We start from the raw sequence: 15,535 nt of genomic DNA, 5'->3' as shown, positions 1-15,535 counted from the left end.
TCATGTTAGTGTCTCATTTGATGTTTTCAACAACGCTGTTACTAATATTACTCTGGTAGATACTATTTCCATTTTATAAATAAGATGCTTGAGAGAGTTTAATATCAAGTATTTAGTTTACAGTCTAATTTCGAGTTATTGACAGAGTACTAGTTCTTTCGGTCATATTGTGCTCATGGATCACATGGCTTTTGACTTAGTCTTTCTCTTCCTTGCCAAAGAGCTGGAAATAAACTGCCAACTCCCCCCACCCCCCAAAAAAAACCCTAACACTAAACTAAAACTGGACATTTGACTGTCTGGGTTACTTAGAGACAAGTCTTCCTACACAGGTTAGGCAGCAAAAAATTTGTTCTTGTTACCCACCAAAATGTGAATTCCTCTTGAGTTTGTATCCATTTTTATTGATAACTCTTGGTTTTGGCTTGGGGCAAAATAGTGCAACTCTTTAGTGACACACCCATTAACTTTTACTTCTAGACATGCTACGAGAGTGCCAGTTAGGTTATGCTGAACAAAAATTGTATTTACTTTTAGATTTCAGGAAATGTATATTCTGACTATATTCTGACTATCCTTTTTAAAGTAAACTTTTTATTGGAGCATAATGTACATAGAGAAGGTGCACAAATTCATGTTTTGTGTGTAGCTAGATGAATTTTTTAAAGGGTATTTTTAATCCAAATACAAGAATATGCAGAGCAAAATTGCCCAGAAACCAAAGTAAAAGAGACAAAATTAGAGTCATTTTTTTCGATAGAGCTATCTGTGTTAGTTTGGAGTTGTATGATCTAACATAGGAAATGCTGGTTTAAATAGATGATTTTATTCTGTAACTGGCATAGCTGATGAAAATGATAGGAAAGCAAACAATAGTATAACACAGAACAGCAGTTAATCCTCTTTCTCTAGTTCTTTTTTTTCTATAGTGATTCTTCCCTTCTTTCCTAATTAAAGTCCAGACTCAGCCAAATTTAGAGTGTGGAATACTAATGATTGGACTTGCAAGGTATTAGAGCTGGAAGGAATTAAGGGGTCTTGTCACTAGGCCCACTCTTTTTACTGATGAGAAAATGGGGTCCTGGGTCAATGACTTCTTTAAAGGTCATCCAGAAATGGATGGATCTAAACCAGGGTCTGGTTTTAAACCAGGATTTAAACCAAGCTCTAAAGATCCCTGGTTGGCTATCTTTTTGGTATGCCATATTACTCAGCCTGGGAAGGCCATATTTCATCTCAAAGGGAACATAGTTTCTTGGATTCCTTCTCATTACCAAATGATTTTACAAAAGACAATGAGCTTGTTTTTTTGAACTTGATACAAACCCCCTAAAATATATACTGTTCTTAGCAACTTTCTTTTTATTGCTGTCATAGCCTATTATAACAAATTTAGACCAAAAAAATGAGGAAATTGAGCTAATGTGGTTTTACTATTAATAAATTTCCCCTTCAGGAAATCAGACTTATCCTATGAATTTACTGAATAGATGACCAGCATATAATTAAGCTCAGAAGCCTCTTTTATAATAGGGTAGCTATGCTCATTTCCTGAAGAAATACTGAAACTGAGCTCCTGAAAAACAGAATACCTAGTGTTATTCTTTTTTTTTTTTTTTTCATTTTTAAGATTTTATTTATTTGTCAGAGAGCACACGAGCAGGGGGGGAGCAACAGGCAGAAGGAGAGGCAGGCTCTCTGCTGAGCAAGGAGCCCGATGTGGGACTTGATCCCAGGACTCCGGGATCATGACCTGAGCTGAAGGCAGATGCTTAACCAACTGAGCCTACCCAGGCGTCCCCACTAGTGTTATTCTTAATAAGGAATTCCCTATTCCTCTCTTCAATATCATTAAAAGCTTCTGTCTTTTAAATGCCTAAGTACCTAAACTGTACAACAAGGACTGGATAGATAAAACTTCTCTCTGAAGTTAACAAAAGTAAATAGTCCTGGTTTGGTGTATATTTTTTCTGTAGATTTGTGTGTATTTATAAAACAACAGTTTAAATCATCATAGACCTATCCTTTATTCCCAGTAGAACTTAACTATTGCTTCTTTTAAGTGAATAATGACTCTTAACTTTAGGTTCCTTCTAAGCATTCCTAGCCCAACATACCCTTTCAGAACAAATCAAGAAAATTGAGACAGTTCTCTCCAATTTGACTTTTAAACCTGCAGTTGAAAAACAACAAATGCCCCTCAAAAGATAAGCCAATAGATCAGAACCGTACAGTAAAAAATTTCATTTGGATCAGATATTTTATTATTATTTTTTAAAAGATTTTATTTATTCATTTGAGACAGAGAGCATACAGGCAGGGGGAGAGGGAGAAGCAGACTCCCCCCTGAGCTGGGAGCCCCACACGGGGCTTGATCCCAGGACCTGGAGAACATGACCTGAGCCGAAGGCAGACGCTCAACCATCTGAGCCACACAGGCGCCCCTGGATCAGACATTTTAAACCTTTGAAATCAAGAGTACTAATTTGGATGAGCATAATTTATCTCATCATTTGTAAATCACCACCATTATTCACAAAGTGTTTTTACATTTCTCAGGATGTATAGAGTGCTGTATTGGTTTTTGGAGATGTAAAGACAGATAAAACACAGCCCTTGCCTTTAAGGAGTTCATAATCTAATAGAAGAAATACACATGAGCAAATAATTGCAACATAACATGCTAGGTGCCATAATAATTTCCATGAAAGATCCAAAGTGGTGAAGATGGTAGAAAATAACAATTTTGTCAAAGTAAGGGAATCAGAAAACTCTATGAATAATATGATTCCTAAATATTGGGTGTTAAAGTATTAGTAGCATGTGTATGTGTGTAGAAAAGCTTAATTTCTGGCAACAGAAATGCCTGCGTGAAAAAAATCATGAGGTACTTGGGAGACAACTAATAGTTTCATATTAGAGCTTAAAGGGAAAGGGTATCGTCGCAGTAGGTAAGGCCGTGGAGATGTGGCCAAAAGGAACCTTTTATCCTTTAATTAGGATGTGTAGGTATTGAGCATACTTGCTAAAGGTTTTAAGACAGAGTGATATGTTCTGTGGAAGATGGACCCAGTGTGTAGGGGATTGAGACCGAGAGTAAATTCATTTTATTACAGTACATGGTTGTCTCTTGAGTTACATAGAAACTGGGAGAAATTTTTTTTTAGAGCTACAGGTGAGGTTGGAGAGAGAAAGAAACCACAGGATCCGAATAATTGGAAATGCTTTTTTGAATGCTTACACTGTGGAAATAAAGATTATAGTTAAGTTCACTTTAATTTATAACTAGCTACCCTCTTTTTTTTAAAAACGGAAGCTTTTAATTTTGGACTGTGTTCGATTTACATAAAAGTTGTAAAGATGGTACAAAGAGTTCTTCTCATTGTTCCCCTAAAGCTGACGTTTTACATAACCATGATATATTTGTCAAAACTAAGAAATCAACTTTGGTACAATACCATTAGCCAAACTAAGATACTTCATATTGATTTCACCAGTTTTCCACCAGTGTTCCTATTTTGTTTTTAAGTTTTTTGGTTATACATGATGTTTGGCCATAAACATCATTTGTTTCCTTCAAGTGCAGTAGGAGTAGTAGTAATAGCAGTTCCTTCAAACGTGTATATGATAGTTAGCAATGTCCCTGGCCTCTACTAGATGCCAGTAGCATCTCCCCAATTGTGACAACCCAAAATGTCTTCAACAAATATTCCTTGAGGGGCAAAATCACCCCCAGTTGAGAACCACTGCTTTAAGCAAAAAATTTGGTGGAACTCTCTATGAGAATACCTTCTTATACCAGTATTGCTAGGGTGTTTCCTACAGAATATTAGTTCTGAGGGATGCTCATATGTGATTTGAAACAAATGGGTCTATGGAATAAATAATTTGGGGAAGTAGTGAACTAAACAAAATTAAAGAAGTTTTATTTCTTCTCCCCTTTCCTCTCTGCTCCTTTGTTTTTTTTTATCTCTTTCTTCCTCCTCCCCTTTCTCCACTTACCAGCTTTCTCCATCCCCATTCTTTCTTTCTTTCTTCTCTTCTGTCTCCCCACCCCACTTTTTCCTTCTTTCCTTCTGTCAGCTCCCCCTGCCTCACTGCAGGATTTCTTAGAGCCTTTAATATATCAGTGGCATTGTTAATTTCCAAGAGAAGACTACAGTATGTGACATTTCTAAAACTGGTTTAACTGTACATTGATTTTTTTTTTTTATGGGAAGTATACTTCACATAGGTTTGCTGTCCAGTCACCCATTCTTTGAAAATTCGTAGGTAGAACTGGGGGATGTTAGGTATAATTACAGATAAGTAGGTCACCTTGTATCCCTGAATACAGAACTATCCCTCATTGTTAAAGGGGAAGCAGATAGATGAATTACCTATAACCTTTGAAATGTAGTAGTTTTTGCATGTCTGTTTAAAAATGAACCAAGGGCACCTGGTGGGTTATTTGAGCGTCCGACTCTTGATTTTGGCTCAGGTCATGATCTCGGGGGTCATGAGATCAAGCCGTGTGTTGGGCTCCATGCTCAGCGGGGAATCTGCTTGAGATTCTCTCTCTCTCTCTCCCCCTGCTCACGTGCACACACACACTCTCTCTCACTCTAGATAAATAAATAAAATATTAAAAAATTAAAAAATGCACCAAAACATTTTAAATTCAGTTCACATTAAATAAGTTATCCTATATTAAAACAGCTAGCAGTTATTAAACTTTTTATTTTTCACATTGATAGTTCTGGTTAGGAATTGAATTATTTTGCTGAATATGGTGGAGTAGCTATTGGCAGATGCTTTTGTTCAGCAAGGTAACCCACAGTTAAGTACGGGATCAGGGCACTACAGTGTGGGGCCATGGCTAGCCGTCCCATTTCGGGGAAAATGATTTGGTATATGCCAGTCTCTAGCAGACGTTCTAGAGCTGCGGATTCTTGGTGACCTTGCTCACATTTTATTTTACTTTTTAAATTATGTTATGTTTGGGCAAAATATATAAATAATTCTATATTGTTTAATTGGTTTTAAGTCTGATGTGTTACAAAGTATGGGAAGATTAAAAAGTATGTTTTAGAAATTATAATATTGTCAGTTCAGTGAAATAGAATTAATATTAGAATGTTAGTTCCTATATGCTCTAGTAAACATTGAACTAGAAGATTAAAGTAGTGAACTCCCCCCCCTTATTTATTTTTCTATTCCTTATAAGATAGACAACTTGGGGGTGCCTGGGTGGCTCAGTTGGTTAAGCAACTGCCTTTGGCTCAGGTCATGATCTCGGGGTACTGGGATCAAGCCCCGCATCAGGCTCCCTGCTCGGCAGGAAGCCTGCTTCTCCCTTTCCCGCTCCCCCTGTTTGTGTTGTCTCTCTCTCTGTCAAATAATAAATAGAATCTTTAAAAAAAAAAAAAAAAAAGACAACTTTACAGAATAAGAGAAGAATTCTAAGGAGATTTGATACCTATAGTGATACCCCGAATATTTACCTCAGTGGTTGTTTCAATTCATGTATCTAGGGACAAAGATTTTAGAATGTATTGGCCTGCATAAAATGGCCGATTGACTTAGGTCCTTTTCCTTTTAGGCAGATGGCTTGGTGAATGACCAAAAGCAGATGCAGATTTTTTTTTTTTTAAGATTTTATTTATTTATTTGACAGAGAGACAGCGAGAGCAGGAACACAACAAGCAAGGGGGAGTGGGAGAGGGAGAAGCAGGCTTTTTGCGGAGCAGGGAGCCCGATGCAGGGCTCGATCCCAGGACCCTGGGATCATGACCTGAGCTGAAGGCAGACGCTTAATGACTGAGCCACCCAGGCGCCCTAGCAGATGCAGATTTGTCATCAAAAGATGGACATTCATGGAATAGATGGAAATCCTTTTTCTGTTAGACTCTGAATATTCAACCTTTTTTGATAATTCCAGACTTAACTAAATAGAATGTTATAAATACAAAGTATTTTAGGCATCTTAAAAAGTAAAGTATGTATATAGTATATATTTTTTCAAATCCTGATTTTTTTTCCTTTGTAAGTTTAGAGAGTCATTTTTCATAGAATGACTAGAAAATTATGTTTTAAAGCAGGATAGGAAAGGGGATAGGACAGCATCAAGTGGAGGATGATGTAATATTGAAATATGTAAGAAAGCAGAGAACTCATTTCCTGTGTCCATTTTCTCTACCGAGGAGAATTGTTTTCAAATTGGAAAGGGTAGGGCGCCTGGGTGGCTCAGATGATTAAGCGTCTGCCTTCGGCTTGGGTCATGATCCCCCAGGGTCCTGGGATTGAGTCCTGCATCGGGCTCCCTGCTCAGCGGGGAGCCTGCTTCTCCGTCTGCCTCTCCCTCTCTGTCTCTTATGAATAAATAAATAAAATCTTTAAAAAAAAATTGGAAAGGGTAAAAAAAAAACATTAAGAAGGAATTGAATCATGAGATAGGTGAGGAGATAATTATAGAACAGCTAGACACTTTAAATGAATCTAAGCTTTTAGACTTATATAAATTATATCTTCTTATACTGAAAAGTTAGCAGATGGGATTGGTACCCACTATCACTGAGTGTCTTTTGACAAATAGGAGAGGTACCAAAATATTAGTGATCAGCAATGACCAATTTGCAAAGGAAAGGAAAAGGTGATTTCTACAAAGTAGACTGTTACACTTGATGTCAGTCATCAGCCCCCACTAGGATAAATTATTATTCAGATAATTAGTGAGCACTTAAAAGAAAGAAGTGGTGATTAGCATGACTTTAGTAAGAAGTCATGTCGGTCAGTCCCATCTCTCTTCTTTTTTTTTTTCCTTAAAAAGAAAGCGCCAGTTTTATTTATTTATACCTTGGTTCAGTTCCAGGAGCAACTTAGGTGACTTACATAAATATACTACAAGATGAATTATAACAGAAGGAATAGAAAACAGCATACATTTATTGGGTTTATATTCTGGGTCCTTTACTAAGCAATTTACATGTTATTTCATTTTATCCTGAGCAGACCCCAAAACAGCCATCCCCCCAGTTTTTATAAGATGTGTAAGAAGTCCCCAGTACCTGTTCCTGAAGCACCCGCGACAGGTATTTTACATGAAAGAGTCATTTGGGGCAGACGTGAAAATATGTTAGAGCAGTGGTTCCCAAACATTTTGGTATTAGAACCTCTTTTATTTTACACTCTTAAAAATTATTGAGTACCACACAGAGCTTTTGTTTATGTGGGTTATATCTATTGCTATTCACTATATTAGAAATTAAAACTTCAGAAAATTTTGGACCAGGAATACATAAGCACATATGCAGTAGCTGTCAGAGGGATGACATCATCATCACTTTGTCTAGTTTCTGGAAAATTCCTCTGGATTCTCATGAGAGTACAAAGGGAAAATAACTTTTTAGTGTTATATTGAAAATGGTTTGACCTTGCTGGCCCCCTGAAAGACCCCCTGAAAGGCTTTCCCCTCAGGGACCCCCAGACCACATTTTGAGAATCACTGTTCTTAGAGGAAGGATTCAGCTGACCCAGAGAGAACAGGCTGGGGTATCTTGCACATACACATATCAAATTGGAGCCGAAGCAGCATTCCAAAGTTTACTGGTTGGTGGACTTGCCAGTCTTACACCTCAGTTTAAACAAAGGCAGAGAGGTGCCAAATGGTAATTGTAAGCCATCTATACAGAGTAGCATTTATGTCATTAATGAAAAAGATATTTCTAACATTCCTTAAGCTCATTAGTACAATCACTCACAGATCAAAGTAGCTTAAAAGCAAAGCCCTTGTAGCTGCCTCTGGAAGGTAGACTCCCGCTTAGGGTCTTGCCAGTCAGCCACTTCGGGGGCCTGTGGGCACCAGCACAGAGGGGTGTTTCCAATTGGAAATGTGTGTCACGCTGTCTGTGCTCAAGTATTTTAAGTAAAACAGTGGGAGAGCTAGTAAGGTGTACATCAGAAGTAAATCTGTGGATCAAGACTCTTTTTTTTAAAGAATGAGATTTAACAAATCAGGATGAAGTTCTCTGCATATTTTTAATGAACCAGGTAAATGTGGAACTGGAGAAAATCATCTGACTACTTTTTACACAAAAAAGATCCAGAGGTTTTAGTTAAACTTCAGCCTTGCAAACCAGCAGTTTTTAGAGCAGTTGCTAAGAACCTGAAGATAGCCTTTAGCCAAGTGAGTAGAAATATAAGTGTTCAAATAAAGGAGATAATTGTTAGATTCTCTGAGGTAGTTAGACTTCTCCCTGTGTAGCAATCACCAGTCATAAATGCCTTCATCCTTTTGGATAAGGCCACACATCTTGCCAGCACTCGGCATCCATTTTAAGAGTTATTAAAACCAGGCCACTGGGCAGCTAACTCATACTGCACCATACCGTCATGCCTCGTTTCATTGGTATGTGGACCACCTGTGAATTTTAGATACTAGAGTGACTTCAGATTTCTTCTGGTCTTCATGATATTCAGCTTTGTCTCTAGAATCACGGTGTTTTTTCATTCTGTACCCTAAGTTTGCTGACCTTCATGCTTGGATACTTGTGTTCTCTTGTTACATGCTGCATTGTCCCATCACACTCGCCCAGGTCAGCTCACCTCTTAGGTCTGGTTCATCTCACCACCAGCACCATGTGTGATTTACTCCTGATAACAGCTGCACTGTTTATGCAACACTTGGAATAATACTTGATTCTGGATGCCATGTTTTAAAAGACATTGACAAAGTAGAGACCATCCAGATGAAGGTAACTAAACTGAGGAGTGTACAAACCAACCTGCTCTCGCTCCCTTTCCTGCCATTGTCTCTTCAGCGAGTCTGTGTTCCACTCACACTAAAACCACCCACAGTCTCTCATGTGTGGCATCTTCTCTCAAATGTTCATTCTCTGCTCAGATCCCTTTCCTGTCTCTGATGAATTCCTACTTTAACTTCAAGACCCAACTCAAATGATACCTCCTCCCTAGTGATTTCCCTTGACGTTCCTAGGTGTTCTTACCTTTTGGTTCTCATAGAACTTTATACATGCCTGGATTATGTATTTAATCAAATTATAATCTAATCCAGGGGTCTTTGTTGTAAAAGACTGTATGGTAAATATTTTAGGCTTTGTCTGTTTCTCTCTGTCATAATTACTCAACTGTGCTGCTTTGGTACAAAAGTAGCCAGAAATACGTGTGACTGTGTTTCAATAAAACTTTATGTGGACACTAAAATTTAAATTCCATGTAATTGTTATGTGTCAAGAAATACTCTTTTTTTAAAATTTTTTTTATTATGTTAATCACCATACATTACATCATTAGTTTTTGATGTAGTGTTCCATGATTCATTGTTTGCGTATAACACCCAGTGCTCCATGCAGAACGTGCCCTCTTTAATACCCATCACCAGGCTAACCCATCCTCCCACCCCCCTCCCCTCTAGAACCCTCAGTTTGTTTTTCAGAGTCCATCGTCTCTCATGGTTCGTCTCCCCCTCCGATGTCCCCCCCCCCTTCATTCTTCCCCTCCTGCTATCTTCTTCTTCTTCTTCTTTTTTTTTTTTTTTTTAAACATATAATGTATTATTTGCTTCTGAGGTGCAGATCTGTGATTCAACAGTCTTGCACAATTCACAGCGCTCACCATATCACATACCCTCCCCAATATTCTTCTTTTGATTTTTGCCCCCCAACCATTTCAAAATATAAAAACCATTCTTAGTTCCTGGTCAGTACAAATCAGGCAGCAGGCTAGATTTGGCCCACTGGCTCTGGTTTGCTGACTCTTGATCTAATCCATATGTTTATTCTTTCAGTCACTGTTGCATTCATTCATTTATGAAATATTCATTTGCTGGCTCTTCTAGGTACTGTGAATGCAGTGGTGAAAAAGACCGACATCTTAAGGCAGAATCTTCTGCATTCAGTTGAACTTGCTGAGTTCAAAGACTTTTATTCCATCTCTGTCCCTTAAGAATAGTATATTTCCTGGTACATTTTGAGATGAAATAGTGAAGATTGAACAAGGAATAAGCTATTAAATCTTTGCTAATCATTTCTCCTGTGACTGTGATTATGGTATCTTAAGTGAGTGTGAGAGAGAAATGCTATCTAAACACAGTGATAAATTTTAACAGATTATTTTGGAAAGACCTTTGTTGAATCTAGATGTGAGGGTAAAATATACATTTTGTCTATTTTGTTGATGACAGCACTATTAAAGTGATATGCTTTGAGACATATTCTGTAATGAATTTTCTGCATAGTTTTTGGTATGAACATTTTAATTAACATTTAACTTTTGTAATACTATCTTGGGGTAGATGGGTAAACTATAAGGGAGGGGAAGCTTTTAAGGAAAGAGAAATTTCCTCTCATTTGGATGTGGCTGATGACATTTTTCTATCCTACAAATGGTGTATTTTTAAGGATTAAAACCTTGGGTTGAGTTATAACATACTAAGTAATTCTTTTACTCATAGAGATTAACTAGCTTTTTTCTTAGCACTTTGCATTTATGTGGTTTTTCAAGGTCATAGGATACAACCTTAAAAGATACTTGTTACAATGTGATACATGCTATTTTCTCCTTACAGGCGAGATAAACTTTGGATTTGCATGGAGTTTTGTGGAGGTGGTTCTTTACAGGATATTTATCATGGTAAGACAAAAGTTATGTTTTATACACATTAAATAGAATTTCTTAAAATATAGTTATTTACTATATTAAAGCATTAATGTTGTTTTGAGGAAAGTATGTTTTATTGTTGTTATTTAGATATATAAAAGAATTTAAGATCTATATGGATGAAAGGAGTATTTGCATTATAAGTTGCAAAATTATATGCAGTTGAACTATTTGCTAATTCTAAAGAAGACATATTATATATAGTTAGTTCAAAATTTCAAACTCAGATTTGTAAGAAACATGTAAAGGCTTTGAGGGTTAACACTAAGCCAGAAGAATATCCAGTTAATACATGAGTAGTATTAATACAAAGAATTGATTTTGCTCTCGTGTATTCAAGAAGCATCAATTAAATTGTTTACTTTTTTAAATACTAGATTCTGGGGAATTAAAAATTATTAAAGCTTTTTTATTGAGATTTCAGTGGAGTATGTAAGAAAGATTTGTAAAGTATAATAACAGTGTTTACAGTCTTTTCTTTCTCTCTCTGTCCCATTCTGGTTCTGTTTAATGGGTTATTGTCACAAACTGCAGAGTGGGTTTATTCTTTTACTGGAGCTGTGCTTTTTGATTAATGTAAAATAAAATAAGTCATGTCAATTTTACGAGAAAATATTTTGGAAATTTTTTTCATGTTTCTTGATAGGGGATTTGGGCTCAGATTTTCCCATTAGGGCCTCTTAAGTAATTTTGGCGGCTGATTGTAATAAAGCAGATGTTAAAAGACTATTCGGATAGGAATTTTACTCTCTCCATTCACTTCATTTTACTGTATCTTCTTGGTGTAGATTTTACTTACCATAAAGATTGACATAGTAGTATTTTAAAGTACTACTAACTACAGTTGGAGTGGGAAAAAGGAAATGATAGATTTTCTGGAATTGTTTTTGAAGGTTTAATGAAGAAAATGGGTTTTTAATTGTTCTTTAAAAGATACATAAACTCTGGGTAGAAAGAAGAGGTAGAAGTACATCCTAGGAGATGAAACAGCAATACAGTGACATGAAGGTGTGACATATGAGATCACTCTCATTGGTGTAGGGTCTATATATGGGGGGTAGGGTCGGATACAGAGAGCCTTGAAAGCCAGGTGGAAGAACATGAGAACATTTCTGCTTTATGAAAAGTTATTTCTTTTCTGAGAATATTTTTTTATTAAGTATGGCTGTTCTTTATATTTGAGAATTTTTTATTAATGACATTTTGATTTCCAAGATTCAGTGAAAGTTGAGAAATATTTGGCATTATTTTGCATTGCAGGACATACACAGTATTTCTGAAAGCTATTCAAAATTCAAAAGGCTATTTCCCTTTTTTTGTCTTAATTTGGACTAATTTATCTACTATTTTTTTCTCGTATTTATTCATTTAATTTCCTTTGTCCTGAAGTTCTTTCAGCTGGGTCTTCTAGGGGTGCACTCTCAGTCTTTGACCCTCATTCTTCAGTCATAGTTTAAGTGTAGTATAGGCAGATATTTTCTGTCAGCATTTTGAATGTATTAGACCACTGTCTTCTAGCTTCTATAGCTGTTGGTATCTTCTGTCGCTCTAACTATGTGTTAATCCTTTTCAGGTAATCTTCCTTTCTAATCGATTTTAACATTTTTTTCTCTTAATTTCTGGTGTTTTTAGTATCTAAACATGGATTTACATTTACTTTTCTTGCTGAGGACTTAAAGTGCTTACCAGAGAGGATTTAATTTATTCATCAAGCCTGGATAGTTATCAATTATTATCTCTTAAAATCTTTTCTACCCCAGTCTCTTTGATCTCTCCTTTTAGAATATCAGTTAGATATACATTAGATCTTCTCTGTGTCTCTTAAACTCAACTGTATACTTTGCACTTTTTAATCCCTCAGTAGAGCACTGAGGATACACATAACCATCTTATAGTTCACTGATTTTACAGCTGTGGTTAGTACATCCATTAGGTTTTAATTTTTGGTGACTGTTTTTCTCATTTCTAGAAAGTGTTTGGTTCTATTTCAAGTCTCCCTTCATTTTATATTTGTGTCTTATTCTCTTGTAATTTTTCACTCCTTCTTTTACATCTTTAGTTTTTTAAGCATACTTTTCAGTCTTTCTCAGATTGTTAAGTAATTCCATCAGATATATATGCTTGCTCTTAAGTGTCTGGTTCTGCTTTCTTCATGAAGAAGCAAGAAGGCCAGTTTAGTTACAGAAATAGTTTTGCCATGATTGTTGTCATTCCATTTCAACCAAATGTTGGAAATAACAAAGTAATATGAATTTGTTAATACTGATTTATTTATACTGATCAGCAACTTGGTCAATGGAAGAAATGATAATTTGCAACACCCTGGATATTCTCAAATATACATGCAAGGGATTTACATGCTTATACAAAACCCCAGTCCCTATTCACTTTTTTTTTTTTTTTTTTTTAAGATTTTACTTATTTATTTGACAGAGAGGGAGAGTGCACAAGCAGGAGGTAGTGGCAGGCAGAGGGAGAGGGAGAAGCAGGCTCCCCGCTGAGCAGCGGGAGCCTGATGTGGGACTCGATCCCAGGACCCTGGGATCACAACCTGAGCCGAAGGCAGTTGCTTAACCAACTGAGCCACCCAGGTGCCCTCCCTATTCACTCTTGACTGCATCTTGATTGCCACCAAGAGACCTCCTCATGGCGATGTGTATACTCCTCTTTGGCTAGTCTGTAGGGCTCTCTACTTGCACAGCCTCATAAGATAGATACCTCCGTTTCTTTCTGTTTCTCTTTCTCTTCTCTCTTTTATCACATTGTCATTCTGTGGGACTAGTGTACTAACTTGGGTTACCTCACCTAGTGAAAGAGAAGTTCTTCTTTTCTAATAACCCTAATGCTTGTGGGATTTTGCTTTTTTATATGTGTATGCACAGTATATTTTGATCTGTCATGCAAAATTTGCAAAGCCTGCTTTTTACCGTTACTTCTTTCTTTTTTTATTTCTGCTTTCTAAAGTATCATTAAACCAATTTTTATATTTTGTTTTACTGTTCTTAATTCCATCACTCCATATGATTTTTTAAAATTTTAAATCTTACAAAAGGGAACTGTATTAGTTGTCTATTGCTATATAACAAATAATCCCAAAATTTAGCAGCTTAAAACAGTAAATATTACGTCCCAGTTTCTGAGGGTCAAGAATTCAAGAATGGCTTAGTTGGGCAATTCTAGCTCAAGTTCTCTCATAAAGTTGCAGTCTAGCTATTTGGCTGGAACTGCAGTCCTCTGCGGGCTTGAGTAGGGCTCGAGAATTCACTTTCATCTTGATTCACTTAACATGGCTGTTGGCAGAAAGCTTCAGGTCCTTGATGGCTCTTGGCGGGTCTCCGTTTTTTACTATGTGGATCTGGCCGTAGGACAGCTTGAGTGTCTACACGATATGGCAGCTGGCTTCCCCAGAGCATGCAGTCTCAGAGAGCAAGGAGGAAGCCCCAAAGCCTTTTATGATGTAGTTGCACAAGGTGTATACTGTCTCTTCCCCCATGTTTTGTTCTTTAGAAGCAAGTCATTTCTGTCCAGCCCATACTCGGGAAGGGAATTAAGTTCCAACACTTGTAGACATGTTTTAAATTACCACAGGTATGTGTGTGCGGATACATTTTGAATTTATATTTTTTCATGAGTTTCTTCTCTCCTTTTGTTTATTTTTTTCTTTGAAGAACTGACATTGGAACCTTTCATTGTTCCAATATAATGCTTTTTTCCCCGTTTTCCATTGAACATTTTCTTTCTGTTTAATATTGTTCTTTAACAGTTTTCCACATTCTATTATGTCATTTATGGTGAATTGCTTTCCACTTATTTAATAATTTTGAATTCTGAGATCAGGTTCAGCAGGAATTCCATATGGCTTTTGAGAGTGGGTCCTTCCATAGTGGTGGTGGTGGTGGTGGTGGTGGTGGTGGTGTTGTTTTTAATCTTCTTTCTGTGATCCTAAGACCTCGGTGTATCCAATATATTTGAACCCTAAACCTGAGTGAAGAAGAGGCCTGTGTGACAGAATCTAGAAGATATTTTCCCCTATCCAGACCCCAGGCCATGATACAAAATCCTTAGTCTTCTCCTTGTCCTTGTCTATCCTTTTAAGATGAGGATGTAGCCCTTTGAAGGTTCTGGTTTTATGGGCATATTTGTTTTAACTGTTCCTCTACAGATGAATGGCCTTTTCTTCTGTTCTATTCCCCATGTAGGGGATAAAACTAAAGCCCCAGCTTACCAAGATTGACCTTTCTCTTAGAATATTTCACATTTTTACCATTTTGATTTTCATTTCCCCTTTTGTTTTTGGCTCCTGGGCAAGTCTCTTACTTTTTAACTTAGCTAGGCACTTAAAAGATTATTTAGAATATTCTTTTCTGTCATTTCTAGGTATTGTTTTCAGGGTGTTTGCCATACTGTGGAAACAAATATAAAGGGAGTCCCATTTTACTGAATAAGAGGCGCTTACAGACCACAAGAATTGGTTATATGGCTTATCTTCAGACGTTCAAACCCAGACTTGTCCTTAACAAAATCTAAATGAAATAGATTTCTCTCTTCCACAATTGTAAAATACCACAAATACCCCAGAGTAAACATTTTTACAAAGAGGTTACTATCTAGCAAAAGATTCCATCATTGGAATTTAATTCAATTTTTAGAATAGTCTCTCCCACCTAATGTAGAGAGACTTTAAAGTGATTTTGTAGGGAAAAAGAGAAAACTACGTAAATGTCTCAGTAGTGGATAGATGCACACAGAAAAATATTATGATTGAATTACATGTATTGATATAGAAAGTTGTCCATGGTAAGTAAAAAAGGTAGGTTTTAGAATTGTGTATGTAATATGATTCCATTCGTATTCTTCTGTGAGATCTATACATACATTT

The 15,535-nt window shown here is 36.7% G+C and overlaps 1 protein-coding gene across 6 annotated transcripts in view; it reads left to right on the top strand.

The window, feature by feature from the left end:
• Positions 1-15,535, top strand: part of MAP4K3 (mitogen-activated protein kinase kinase kinase kinase 3) — a 181,095-nt gene that overhangs the window by 93,455 nt on the left and 72,105 nt on the right. For all 6 annotated transcript variants that reach the window (XR_013441660.1, XM_078056218.1, XM_078056216.1 and 3 more), the window contains one exon: positions 10,565-10,629. Coding sequence is in view for 5 of the 6 variants with exons in the window: in XM_078056218.1 (XP_077912344.1) it covers positions 10,565-10,629 (65 nt within the window). In the remaining variant the exon portion in view is untranslated. The remainder of the gene's footprint in view (positions 1-10,564; positions 10,630-15,535) is intronic.

This window comes from Halichoerus grypus, chromosome 10 (assembly GCF_964656455.1).
Source record: "Halichoerus grypus chromosome 10, mHalGry1.hap1.1, whole genome shotgun sequence".
Taxonomy (NCBI): Eukaryota; Metazoa; Chordata; class Mammalia; order Carnivora; family Phocidae; genus Halichoerus; species Halichoerus grypus.
The sequence above is the reverse complement of the archived record's forward strand: the minus strand, read 5'-3'. Positions and strand labels throughout refer to the sequence as shown.